Raw genomic sequence first — 14533 nt, 5'->3', positions numbered from 1 at the left:
GGCACAATGGATGCCACAACCCCCACCCCCAGCCCCCTGCCCACTTCCCAGCGGGCATTCATCTGGGCATGCACATGGGTGCTACAGCCCTGCCTGGCTAAACGCGTCTGTGCCCCTGAACAAGGGGGCTGAGTGCCCTCTCTAAATTCACCCAGCACACTCGCTGCCAACCCGCCGACCTTTCTCAGGCAGCCAACCCACCAGAATGAAAAGCACATACACTCTGAACTTATTGATTTTTTTACCAGGGGGGGGGAATATAACAAGAAAAAAAATTCCGTTGTGTAAAATATTGTTTTGTTATCCGATTACACGGCCCCGCAGAAGCGAGCCGCTGCCATGTGGTCTACGGAGAGAACAATAATAAAAGCACAGGGTATTTTTTTTTTTTAGCAGTTCGCACAAATACCAGATTCTGTTTCAGACAGAGCCGTTTGCCATTTTCTTTGTGTTTGATTGTATATATGTTTGTTTGTTTCGTGCAGTTGCAGCAGAACAAAGGCAGCGGGCTTCCATTCTGCCACTGTCAAAAAACTTTCCAACATGCCCACTGCATTGCGGATGCCAACCAACGAATCAAAGGCATGCTGCAACGCAGACAAAGAGGGTTTGATGCCAACCTCCAAACCTCTAACAACCATTACTGGTTGATTTGCCTGCCTCCCTGGCACGGTGCAAAACAAAATGGCGCCGCACCACACGCTACCACAATATGGCTGCATTGTCTCGAGATGGGCACCGCTTGGTGACTTGAGGGAAAAAGGAAAAGACGCTTTAGCTTGCAAAAAACAAAAAGGAAAAAAAAAAAAAAAAAAGCACGGCCGTCTCTGTGATCCCGGTAAAAGAATGCTATTCTGTATTTGCCAACGTTTCAACGCACAGAAAACGGTAAACAATCGCTCTGATCCGCAGTGCAACGTTGAATCGCAGCGACTTTATTCTCCGGCGAAAGGAGAACACTATGCTCGCCATTTATTTCAAACACTAAAATTGGCTTATCTTGCCAATAATTTGCTCTTCCTCCACAGCGGACACATTTTTTTTAAATAAAAGCTGGTAAAAATGCCGTCCATAACCTACAACACAGGCACCAACTTATCATTTAAATGGTGTCTATTGTGAAGAAAGTGCACTAAAGAGCCATTCTCAACTTGGTACTGAACAGTTAAAAATGCAGCAGATGCAAACTAGAGAAGCGGTGGCATCCTACAAAAGACACAAAAGAGGGTCTGATGCCAACCCCGGTGCCAGTGGCAACCATTATTGTCTGTGTGCTGTGCCTTCTGCTTTCCCTGGCACTTATCAAACACAAAATGGCGCTCAGGGTTTGATGATAATGAGCTAGCTACGCCATCATCTCTCTCTCAATAGCAAAGTATTGGTGGTCAATAGATTTAATACAGGGGAATTTCAACAGGGAATACTAGGGGAGGGGGGGGGGGGGGATTCCTATGGATAAAGGCAGGAAGTTCACCGAGAGGGACGTTAAAGACTGAAATGTAATTATATTCTGTGACAAACCTATTTTGCATTCATTTAGAAAGAGATGTTAAATTCGGCAACAACTAAATAAAATCTATGGTGTCCAAATAAGAATGGAAAATAGCGAACTAAACAATATTTTCTCCTGCACTTGTGTATTATCTGTCCTTAATTACTGCTCCCCTACTTTTTTAACTTAGTGTGGAATCGGAGAAGTGTGTAAAAAGTCACAATTAGTTTCACTGCTTTTCCTAAATAATTTCTCGTAATACATTGTGGCTTAAATTGTCAGTGTTGGAAATGATCTTACGTGTTTTGGTAAATGCCAGTGTTTCATTAGTGCGTGGCAGCCTTTTGGTTCTGTAAATAAATGTGGAAAATAAATTGTGATAATTCAATTCTGAAAAAAAAGGAAAAGGCAGGCAGGCAGAAGGCTTTAACACGTCCAAATTCAAAAATGTGTATGTCAAAACCTATTCCAGGACCTGGCACCACATTGTTTTTCCACCTCTTATTCAACACCGAGCTGAATAAAAAGCAGGATTCAGTCTCCACATCGGGCACATCACTGTGTCCGCAAAAGGCTTTCATGTAAAAGAAAACCAGCTTTTCAGGAATTAAGAAAAGCCGGATTTTGGCGGCCAACACGATCACACGCATGATTTATAACAGAAACAATATCTTATATATACTGAAATGTTTTGCAAATGTTAAAAAAAAAGCCCTACTTAGGTCTACTCATATCGTCAATGCTAAGCTGTATTGTGGCTGACAGCAATACGTTTATTGATATGATAATGTTGCTATTAGCTTTTATTTAAAACAATATTGATCTATTGTGATTTTTTAAATGTTACGTTACATTCATTATATGAAGGGGACTATGGGGACGAAGGCAACGTTGCTGCTTTTTTACTATAGTGAGGAGAACCACATTTGTAAAATATGTTGTTAATAAACACCACAGCTATAATAACAAGGGCTTTATAAGAACGGTACAGAGACTCAGTATTATTAAATACACTATTAGTGGGTTCATTTTAATTTAACCAGTCTATACGGCAACTTTCCACATTTGTCACTACTTAATATCCAGACAATTAGAAAATGTATACAGTGTGTGCGCAACAGTACAAGCCTGTGTGTGTGTGTGTGTGTGTGTACGAGATACTGAGTAATTACTGAACACGCTGCTGGAGTACAGCAGAGCAAAAACACATTTAAAACATGTTCTACATTTACCGATTGTGTTTTTTTTTGTTTCGTCGTGAGTCATACTTGAGCCACATGAAAATGTACGCTGCATATATACAGTACTGGCTATCGGGTTTCCAGTGTTTATTTGTCTGGCGACTGTAGTGGTGATTTCAGCCAGTCTCAGCAGGACTGCCAAAAAGTAACACATGTGACCCTTGACCTTGCCAAAGCCATCATTCACACATGCGCGTTAGCTCACGCGCACACACACACACACACACACACACACACACACACACACAGTGAAACAAACACACACAAAGCATGAGCTTGAACCTACCTTGGTCCTGGACATAGTACGCTAGAAACAAGTCCAGCTCCTTGACCGATACTGTTATGTGGTGTGGCTGGACACAAAGTGTTGGGTTGGTGCAATGTTGAGACTTGACGAGGCGCTCCCCGTCTGTACTTTCCAGGGGGATGCCTTTGAAGAGGATGACCATCACCAGGTCCAGACGCCAAACTTTGTCGGCCTGCCGCAAGCAGTCGATCCGGCGGATCTTGCCCTTCTGGTCCGGGTTGGACAGCACGCAGCACGGGTGCTTCTTTCCCGTCACGCTGAGGACAAAGTCCTCCCGGTACTCCTGCCGAATGTCCTTACGCAGCTTGGCCAGCAGCCTGGACGCCCATTTCTGCTTAACCTCGGGCTTCTCGCCCAGAAGCTCGTCCTTCACCGCACGCTCCTCGTCCTTGGACATCCGCTTCTCGTGCTTCTTGAAGTACTTGCGTTTTCTGGCCTGGAGGTTGAACCACGTGTAGGCGATGGCGCGGACGTGAGGAAGGAGCGCCTCGATGAAGGGATGAAATTCATCCTGGAGCCAGTGAAGGGACACAGTGAGGAGAGAGGAGAGAGAGAAGGGGAGAAATAATCAGAAACTCGTGTCACTAAACATGGAGGAGAAATGTGGGTTCAGTCAGCTACTAATCTGAGGCAGTATGGAAGTCAGACCACAAATAAACAATCCCCCATAACCAGTCCCATAACATCATATTGGCAGTTTGAACAGCTTTAACACGAGAAGTTCCTCGCCACATTGCAACACTGGTTTTACCATTTTAGATTTATCAGGCGTCCCGCAGGTATGACAAGGACATTCCACTGTTTATATCAACTGCCAGGACTACAATAGCACCAAACCCAGTGACTGAATGCACTCGCGCCTCCGCTCTCATTTCCCGAACATGCTCCGAGCGTGACTCTGTGCCCCCCCCCCCCTCCCCCTCCTCACCCTCACCCTCACCCTCACCCTCACCATTGCATTTCTCTTATCAAACTATCCGCTTTCCAACGTGACCTTATCGCACGTTCACGAAGGATGCAGGATAAGCTGGAGTCGCAAAATAGGAAGTAGGGGAGATTCCCATTCTCCTGGCACACACGGACAGCCTCATATAAAGGCTGCACGTTCGAAACGCATTCAAAAAAAATCTGCAGGCAGAGGAGAAGGGCGGCATTTCAAGGCAGTCCGTGGAAGGTATTTGCAAAGGTTGACTTGGGACTCGATTTCAAGCTCATGCCAGAATGACACTTGCTCAGCTTCATTCCAAAAACCTGAGCCAGTGTTATTAAAATCATGGCCTACTTTTTTAATTTCCCATCGATACTTTAGTAAAAATAAATAATGATATACTGAAACTTATTTTTATGGTAAATTATCAGTCTTTATTTAATATTACTGGAATTATTTTCAACACAAATTTCACTTTTCAAATGTTGTATACATAATGTATATTGTACTTTATGCCACATTATCTTTAGCTCTGAACTGGAAAATGACTGCAAACTAAATTTAAAGTTTTTATCAATGCGCATTTGACAGAATTTCTTTTCATCCTCACAACTAAAAAAAAAGGCTAAATACCAACATCTCTACAGCAGCTCCCCAGCCTGCGGGCTCTGACATCAATAATACTTCAGGAAAATCTAAAACAAATCCGAACAATCTATTAATGCTTGCTTCTCTGTAGGTGAAGGAATGTACATGATGGTGGGGGAGATTTAGGACTACAGCAGCTCCGAGTGACACGTGGAAACATGAACCCATCTATGTTTTCGGTCATTAAATTGTCAAATTTAATAAGTATGAGCAGCCCCTTCTGAGCAGGCGCTGGAGGAGTTAAACCCCATATTGTTCTTTTCGTAGGCAGCCAGGCAGGCGGGCTATAGGAAACCACAGAAATCCACTCCCTATGTGCGCTGTGCCGCTGGTGCTGCTCTCAGAAGCCACATTTCTGGTCTGCACTTTTGGGCCAATAAAACTCTGCTCCATTACAGCAACGTCAAATTAGAATCATTTATTAAACAGCGTGAATAAATATTTAATTCTCTACAGATGGTTCTGACATGTCTCGTATTTACTACGGGTGCTATATACCTATCCATAGTAATTTAGAGACATGCAAAAAAATAAATAAAATAAATTGAGGAGTGCTTTAAATGTCATCTCCTCACTATAATGTTGCCAGTTAAACTGTAAATGCTAGTAAATGGGCTCGACGGCAAGTGTTTCTGAAGTCCTTTTCACTCCTGGTTTCCTGGTCAAAAACACCTTTAATATTGTGTTAATTTTTTTGCAGCCAGACTAAAGCCAAATGCTGTAAAGATAAATGACTTGGCCAGGGCCTATGCAGTGCACTTCAGCTGGGGCCATAAAAGTACAATCCTCTTAAGTACAAACTAAACCACATCTCAGTCAATCACTTACTTATGCCAAGTAAAATATAAACAGTAAAACTGAGTCAGCCAAAACAGTCAGCCACTCTGTCCCACCGCTGAATCAACCTTATCATGCGTTTGATCTTCCTGCAGTGAAAGTGGCTTTATCTTCTTCCAACTCCACTTCCCAAAAGTATAGGGGTTTTACTTTAAATACAAAATATACACGTGGGGAAAATATATATAAACACAGCTCAAGCCGGGGCTGTGAGGTGTGTGTGTGTGTGAGGTTATTGGAGGACGCAAATAACCTAATTAAACCTGAGAGATAATTAGCATACCTGCGCCAGGACGATTAAAATGACAGTCGTGGAATGCTATCATGAAATTCATCCTGACGCATAACTTTACGCACGCAAAGTGCGCATAAAGATTGGCACTTCACTGGCTTTGCAACTGCCTGGACGACTAATAAATGAATTTTCGAAAGGGGGCTTTCGTTAGAATCTAAGATCTCGAAAGTAAAAATCAACACAATCGTGGCACAGACACGTGCGTTTTGGATTACATTTTTGGTTAGTTCTAACGCAACATTTTCCCGCACAAAGCAAAACTTCGTTTTCGTTATTAATTACGAAAGTATTTCAAAAGCAGAGCTGAAACTGAACCAATGCCTGGCGCAGGCACACAACTTCCAATTCCCTGGCCACTGTCTGTAACATTTGTAGTACAAATGTGCAAACACACAGCAATTAAATGTATATTTCAAAAAATAAATAAATGACACAAATACCTGAGTGAGACAAATTGGAGAATACATGACGAGACGGCAACACACAACGTGAATGGACTTGGACTGATTCCTCTGATCACTTTATCGCGCCATTCCTGGACCGACGTGCACCGTGCAAGACTGTGGAGCAGCTCTCCGCGTAAAACGATACGAGGTTATCCAAGAACATCCATTAATTTTTGCGATCCAAAGATTGTCGTCTCCGCAGAGAGAGAGCGAGAGAGAGAGAGAAAAAAAAGAAGATTTTTATGCCGGAGATGTTTTTAAAGTTGACGTGCAGGTATACGCGCTTGGCAAAGTTCTACCCGTAGAGCCGGTGCAAACGGGGCTGCTGCGTACTCCTCTGGCTACAACACGGGCTCTTTGCGCGTCTCGGTGCTGTGGTATCTCGTTCATAAAAGCATTGTGGGAAGCTTCAGAGGGCACCGAGTGTGTGATGTTCACCCCTTGCTTTAACCAAACTTGATGTGAAATCGACCGGTGCACCTTCAGTCCTGCGCGATTCCAGCAAATCAGACCCAACTTTTTTTTTTTTCTTTTTTTTTCACCCACGTAATTACACAGTCACACTCCTCCTCCTCCTCCTCCTCCTTCTAACACACAACCCCTATCCACCATCCAGCACCTTCTTCTCCTCCTAGACGATCTGAAAACACAGCATACATATCACTCCAGCACATTTTTTTCTTCTTCTGTGTCTATGTGTGTGTGTGTGCGTGTGTGCTTCGGGGACTTTGGAGCACAGCCTCGGTCACACAGAAACGGAAAAAGGGACATTTCCCTCCTGCAGCTCTGGCACCCTTTTTACCCCCGAGCTCCGTGTCAACAACATGCGATCGCTCTTTTTCCAGTTTAGGTAATTCAACGCAGTGTCTGTGGTTCACAGTGATACAGAAAACTAACCTACTGTCGTGTTGAATGTGTCAGTCACAGCGACATGAACGCGCCTTAAAATGTCCTGAAAGGTCCCTGAAATAATCAGGAGACGATAAATAGTATATCATATAAAAGATAAGGCACATTTTATGAAAATATGATTTTTTTTTTTTTTTAATGCATTGCCTTTTCAAGACATTTATACATTTTATTGTTTAGGCTACTGCAGAATGTGCCTGCAACAGACTGACAGGTAAAAAAAATAAAATAAAAAAAGACCTGGCTTCAAACTTTGTCAGGTTACAATTAGTGTATCGAGGGGGACGTTGTTTAAATGTTGACTTTTAAAATGGCCGTGTACAGTTCGCCATACAGTGAACGGAATAACTGAACACCTGAATGTACAGCTTTAAAACACTCACAACAAAGCGAGGTGTGTATCACAACAGCGCGGCAGGAAAGCTGGAAAGACTGGAAGTTAAACATTGCCACTTTGTTGCTGCAGCGCGTGCGTTTTGTGTGTCCTACGGAGCTGTCAGCGGTCCACGTAGAGTTTCATCTGCCAAAAATGTAAGGGGAATGGGACGCTAACATGGGCTGCCGGGGGAACCTGTGCCAAATTTAGTCCGCTACGATTTTTGGCCCGACCGTGCCAGGGTGTTGTGGTCCGTGTTAAAACAACCCCACTTACAGTATTACCCCCCCCCCAAAAAAAAAAAAAAAAAATTCTATCACAAATATTATCATCAGCGTTATCACAACATTTGAAAAAGCAATAAGAACCCGTGTTCACGTACCATTGCACTGTACTGCATGGATTAATAGGGAATCCTGGAGCCTGGTTGAAACACACACAAGCCGGTAGCTTCACATTTCTCACGTTCAACTTTGTGCTTTGGAGGGTTTTTTCTCTTGCGGTGCTCGCAAAAAAAAAAAAAAAAAAGTCAACACCGGAAGACAAGTCTTTGCAGCGGTGAACAGAAGTTGGGAGCACCTCTTTTTTTTTTTTTTTTTTTAAGTCTTGTTTTCCTTCCTCTTCAAGTCTTACTTTTTTGGATCGGGTTTTTTGGGGTTGTTCAGTGAAGTTGAACGTGATCCAGAAGAGGCTGAGTTTTCGACACTGGGCTGGTCTCCGCCTTCACTTTCACTGTCTGTCTGACTGCCGCCCCTCCGGCTCTCAGCAGTAACCATCAAGCTGGATTTAATTCTAACGAGACCATTTCCGGTTAGACTTTTCCAAATAAAATCCTGATTCTAGGAAACTGATTTGAGCAATTTCTCTTATAAACCTGTCAACATGAAACATGAATACCATGCCAATTAACGTCAACATTGTTTGTAATGGATGAAAGATAGACACATTTATTACTTTATTACATCTTTTTCATGACTCATATACTAGGCCTATGTACCACTGTCCGATGCAACCATGTTGACTAATGTTGTTTTCACGAAATAAGATTGAACACCAATCTCTTCAGCTTCCGTAGTGGGGTTGTTTTGGAGTGTTTTAATACAAAAACAAATCCCACAAAGTCCGAACTCATTAAAAGGCTGACCTAAAAATCCCCCAAAATGTAGAAAGCCAACGGTTTTAACTGGATAGTTAAATGTTATTATTGTACTGCCATGTCTTAACATAGACTAGTACATACCATAGGATAATTGTAGCCATACGGGTGTTAATATTGTCCATAAGCCTATTGTAAACTAATAGTGTAATAATAAACCTATGTAACAGCCTACCGGAATACATAGTTTTGTTAATCCCAAAATGAGGCAAATTCTCCCTCTTATCTTGAAAGCAAAAACTCAACCTTTTCCCCGGTACCATCGAGCTGTTTCCCTGAAGCTTCACACAGCTCAGTTTTGTAATGGTGTTTGCATTCTTGCCTCTCATTGGCCAGAATCAGTGGCCCCGGCACTCTCTGCCCTGGGCCCCTCACTTCCGCTCCTCTGACGCGCTGATTGGGGCTTGACAGAGCCGCTGCTGGACAGTCGGCCAGAAAAGCTGTGTGGCCAAAGACTAATGGTGGAAATCACTGCAGTAATTACTGCTCCAACTAAATTACACTATTATTATTATCGTTTATTATTATCATTATTATTTGCAGTTAAAAGAGGAGTGTCAGTATTAAACTACTTTCGGATATTCTCCACACACATCTAGACATTCCCAATAAACATTTTACAAGTCAAACCATGTTCAGATCAAACATGTGCACTATAGTATATAATAAAAGCACTTTTTTTTCCAGGTAATCCTTTTAGAAATGCCATGACCCTTATAATATCCCTGTATTCTGTTAATTATACACATACTCTTCACTGTCATTACAAAGTAATTCCCTCAATCAATCAAATATCAACAACAAACATGGTGTTGAAAGCACTGATTTGGGTAGGCCATTGTTCTGCCCTAATATATCATAATTATGATATAATGGTATTCTGATGTCATGGTGCTCATTAAGTAATAAGAATAGCAGTTGAACAGCAGTGACAGCAGTGGTCGGCAGTGTTGTGGCAATAAGTCATAGCGCTGTAGAATAGGAGCCTATGGTGCAACGGTGCCAGTGCGGCTGACTGATTTAAAAACAGTAACCTTCCCCTGGAAGCCAATCGCAGTATACCAGAACAATCTCTGCAGACAACATGATTGTATGCGACTTGAATGGGTAGCCGGACAATAGATGTCACTGCTCTCTCGTCCCCGTTATCATGACATTAACACCGTATACACACTATCTAAAAATGCCAGTGCTGTCCTGTGGGTCCAGTATCTACATCACACACACCTAGTCATCCGTTTTGATTCACATCCAAAAACAATTAAGCTAAGAGCATTCATTTGTGGAACAAATGGCTATAAATGGCTGATCAATGACCGTTTCAAGGCTGAAATTCAGACTGATGATGCTGGTGTGTCTCTAAAAACACTCCTTTAAACCCCTACTAGATGGAAATTCCAAGCGTACCTAATACATTTTGGAATACTTTGCTATTCACCCATTACACACAAATAGTATTTTTTTCTTTTGCAAGAATGTTTTCCTTTAACATTTAGTGCGTTTTAATTTCTATGGATGGGAAAGATGAAAGACTATCATTGTCACAGACTCCATACTCTCGCTGCCTCCATGTATCATGTTAGTCTACTGGCGCACATGGCATGAGCCTTCACAGATACAGAGTCCATCCCTCTGTATGAGGATGTACCGCCCCCATGTGGTCACTGGCATAACTGCGAGTTGCTTGTGCGGGACCCATTGGGGAATTAAACCTGAGGTGTTGTGTGTGTGTATATTGTGGCTCTAATTTTAGTTTCGAGTTAAGAGAGTCGTATTAGAGCGTTTGAGTAAGTTAAGCAATTTAAAACAGAAAGTATGCTCAAAGCCTACAGGAGAGTCACAAAATCTACTTTCTGTATTTCTCTATTTGCGGAACATTGGCACCATTAGGCCACATTTTTAAAAAAAGACACTGGCACAAACATGGTCAATCAGTCCGTACAATAAAAAGAGTTTACAAGCTAAATTTGAACAAATCAACACTCTTTTGGTAAAAACAAAATCCTGATCACGTGGCCGGAAAAGCACAGGTGTTAACATTAACAAAGGCTCTCTGTTGAAATCCAGTCTGTCAGCGAGCCTGCGTGCACAATACCAGTGTCTTTCTTTCACCATTAGGTGGCGACGTACCAGTTCTGCCCCTGTTGTGACCGTCTGTGTCATCTGGTTATAACCTAGTACATTTTTATGACATCAAAATGCTGGACATTTACCTCACTGAACCAAAGTCTGGTCAGACAATACGAAATATGATTTGGATTCTCGAGAAAAATAACCATACGGTCGTACTACAAGGCTACCACTTCTTTTATTACATTAGTGATGTTCTTACAGCAAAGGATGAGGTGAATAATGATCCTTTTTGTCCATTAATTAAGCTCAGATTGTTAATAGCAGCGTTCTAGGTACCTCACTGTGTGATCGTGCCATTTCCTACCAATTACATCATTTCCTATGGGCATTTCGCAACAGCTGGTAAGACAGCAGGTCTGCTGGTCTCTGCTAAATCCTTCAAAACTGTAATCTTAATATGAACTTTGAATTGAATGCCATTTGTGACCATGACACACATTGCATCATGTTCTGTCCCTGCTTGCTGAAATGACTCTTGAAGTCCCTCCTGAGTTCTTAAAAGCACCAAAGCTCTTTCTTCACGTGAACTTGCAGGTATACGAGTAGAAGCTGGTTCCATTTTTCATTTAAAATCTTCCTTTAAAAAAAAAGCATTAGTTAAATGCATGAAGTATAAACATGTTGCTGAGAGAGAAAGGAATGAATATCTCTAAAATAAAAAATTAAATAAAGTAGAAAGCAACAGCAGCAGCACGGCCTGAGCAGAAAAGGTCAATTCTCCGAGCTCATATATGCACCGAGGCAGACAAACGGACCCCAACTTAAACTGTGGCGGTGGAGCACAATAAAAGCTTGCCTGTAGTCGTACAAGTAAATAAATATTCAGAAAGAAATGTCAGCCTGCGTTGCCTCTTCAGCATGGGAAAGGCGCGGGCTGGAGAAAGGGCTCTTTGTCCGACACCATCAAATTAACACTGCAGAGGTTGGACAGAGAGGTGCACTTGAGGAACTCTCTTACACTGAAGGGAGGCTGAAAAGTGCCTTTGGTTATTGATCTTGGCAAAAAAATAACATTCTTTTTTAAAGCCCATTTTGATAACTCCTCGCCTTTAAAGTCCTTGTTTCCTTGCAGTGTCACTGGGATTAAAACACTTCAATTGATCAAAGTATCAACTGCTGGCCTTGAGGTTCACAATCATGCTGAAATGGATGTTAGTGCGAGGATGCTCCGAGAAGATTGTGTTTAGTAAAAGCTGAACAAATAGCTCCTTTAAATGCAACATGTGAAGTAAAGTGCTGCAGTGAAAAAACTGTTCATTTTAAAATAACCTCCTCCACAATATCCCTCACGTCTGCAAATGTAGGCAATCTTGACCTGGGCACAGACACACAAAGACACAAACAACTCCTAAAAGCAACACAAAATGATGCAAATCAAATTCCCAGAGGGTAATCAGCTGAATATCGTTTCCACATTTTTACCCAGACAATGTCAGAAGTCAGCATAACATTTTGGATAGAATACCTCATGAAATGAAGTTGATTTTTCTTGATGGCAAAGTTCTCACCAAAGGTGATGAAAGAGGAAGAAATCAAGACAAAAGAGCTCCACTTACCATCCACCACGTCCTGGCTGACACGTCATAACAAAGCTGCCATTTAATGGACCTCTCTGTCAGTTTCCCATCCATCGCTGCGCTCCCGGCTGTCATCGCACGCAGCCCCGGTGGAAGACAGGACACCTAATCAAAGGGGCATCGGCGGAGGCATGCTGTGCCACATGTAGGCCAGTCCTCGTCGACGTTGCATCATGGGAAAGAAAGAAAGAAAGAAAAAAGACTGCAACAACTTGACCAGTGACTTGAACCTGACCAGTGGTAATTACAAGAACCATGACCCTGCAACCCTCACCATCCCCCTCCTACACTAACCTCCTCCCCTTCTCCCCCCCCCCCCCCCCCAGTGCTGGGAGTGACCCACTGGAGAGCAGCGTGTGGCACTGAGCTAAAGGTCGTTTTAAAACAGTGAGATGTCTCAACACTTCTGCATATAGAAACGCATTGTTCTCTTTCAAAGAAACGGTCCGATCTAACGCTTATGAAGCAGTCACGAAGGCCGAAAGTAATCACCAAGAGGCCGCGGCTACATTCATTGTCAGGGTTTACTTGGGCCGAGTGTACTTTGATCCATGAATTAAGCCATTTGGCGGTTCCATGTAAATGTTATCTGAATGGCAGCAGAAAAGGCCTTTTCTCTCCTGCCACATTCCAATCCTCCTCACTGAGGCCGCTCGCTGGCGGCTGGATTTCCCCACAGGGATGGTGGGTGGACTTAGCAACAGTTACTTAGCATTTGTTACAACAAACAGATGAAGTGAATCAAAACAGGGCTGCAATGCGTGGACATGAAGAATTCCACTTGACTTCGTCGTGGCTTTTTCGCCACATACACACTCAGGACAGAAGTTTACAGCACTTCGGGTTCAATCTCGCAAAAGACAATTGGCAAATTCATAGAAGGACTTAAAACTCTGTAATGACGCACCTGCAGTGCAGACAGCGTGCTGTATGTTTGCCTTACAGCGCTGATTTAATAAGTTCGTTTTGCAGCAGACCTTTCCCGCGCACCTGACTTTAATAAAGCGCTAATTAGGAGCCTAGTTGTGAGCCGGACAATTTAATTGGCTCTTAAACGCAAAGAACAAAGAGGCGCCGAGCAGGCAAATGTCAGCTCATGACGGAGATATTTGGAGTCAGTCTTTATCTTTGAACAGCTTGTTCTGTATGGCTGTATGTTGTTACATATTATTGCTGAATCAGCACATTGTTCAGCATTTCAAGAGGAAGTGGTTTAAAATGTACAAGTGGCTTATTTAAAAAGCAGGTTTTAACCATAATGTTCTGTTCAAGTGTTAATTAAACTTAATCCCCATGCATTACTTCTGTTTGGAGACCCCAGCTGTAAAGCTTGGTTAGATATAATGGATTTTCACATTGTCTTTATCTGGTGTTGACAGAACTTTTTACCCAGCAGAACCCGTATATCCCAAATAAGTGAATTTGTCTTATAGAGTTTTACACGTTTTCCATAATGTGTTCACAGGGAGTTCATCCTCTGGAGTAGAATTGAGCCCAAACATAAGGAACACGTGTGTGTTTCTCACAATGTGCAGCTGACCTAAAGTGAGCTGTTCATTCTTTTGGAGAAAGGAAAATGTTCTGGGCCAAGCTCACACCAGAGCCGCGTGCACCTTATTGATTTTGAGGGTAAAATCGATACATTTCATCGTCTTGATTGGATTAACTGTTTCAAGTTCAACTTCTAATTGGATTTCTACTTTCTACAATGTGAGCTCATTTGAAAATCAATAGGCCAATCAATACCCCCGACGTTCTGGAAGTTCAGCTGCGGCGCTGAAGATGGAGGAACGTAACGGACACCTGCCACCCGTCCACATGACTCGCTGAGGTCTAAAAAAAATCTAATTATGTCTTCATGAGCAGTGACAAAGAATACAATAACAGTTTCTTAATATGTCAAGTGGAAGCAGAGAGTCAGGGTAATTTCAGAGATTCAAAAAGACAAGTGGATTGTTTTTTTGCAGCATTTAGTTGCTTGAATGATGAGAAAAAACACCAATAATAACAGATAAAAAACAATTTCTTGTCAAATATGTTGGATCTTAACTGAAGCTCTGAGTAAGAAAAGCATAACTGATACTGGGGATGACCCTTATCACTAAGTCATATAGGATAAATGGCCCATATGGATAGAAATCTAAAAATGATCATGCTACCCATAATTTGTGATCCGATCATAAATTCA

The 14533-nt window shown here is 42.4% G+C and overlaps 1 protein-coding gene across 10 annotated transcripts in view; it reads right to left on the bottom strand.

Annotated features, from left to right (window-relative positions):
* Nucleotides 1-12399, bottom strand: part of LOC306714863 (nuclear factor 1 B-type-like) — a gene marked incomplete at its 5' end in the record, with an annotated part of 65771 nt that extends 53372 nt beyond the window's left edge. For 6 of the 10 annotated variants that reach the window (XM_079185024.1, XM_079185025.1, XM_079185028.1 and 3 more), the window contains 2 exons: nt 3020-3551; nt 6189-6970. In XM_079185024.1, the coding sequence (XP_079041150.1) occupies nt 3020-3551; nt 6189-6215 (559 nt within the window). Of the gene's footprint in view, nt 1-3019; nt 3552-6188; nt 6971-7861; nt 7912-12324 lie in introns of those variants that run through there. The other 4 variants (XM_079185026.1, XM_079185027.1, XM_079185022.1 and 1 more) reach the window with 3 other exon arrangements.
* Nucleotides 12400-14533: the final 2134 nt, after the last annotated feature.

This window comes from Pholis gunnellus (assembly GCF_910591455.1).
Source record: "Pholis gunnellus genome assembly, chromosome: 23".
Taxonomy (NCBI): Eukaryota; Metazoa; Chordata; class Actinopteri; order Perciformes; family Pholidae; genus Pholis; species Pholis gunnellus.
Note: the sequence above shows the minus strand (reverse complement) of the source record. Positions and strands in the feature narration are given on the sequence as shown.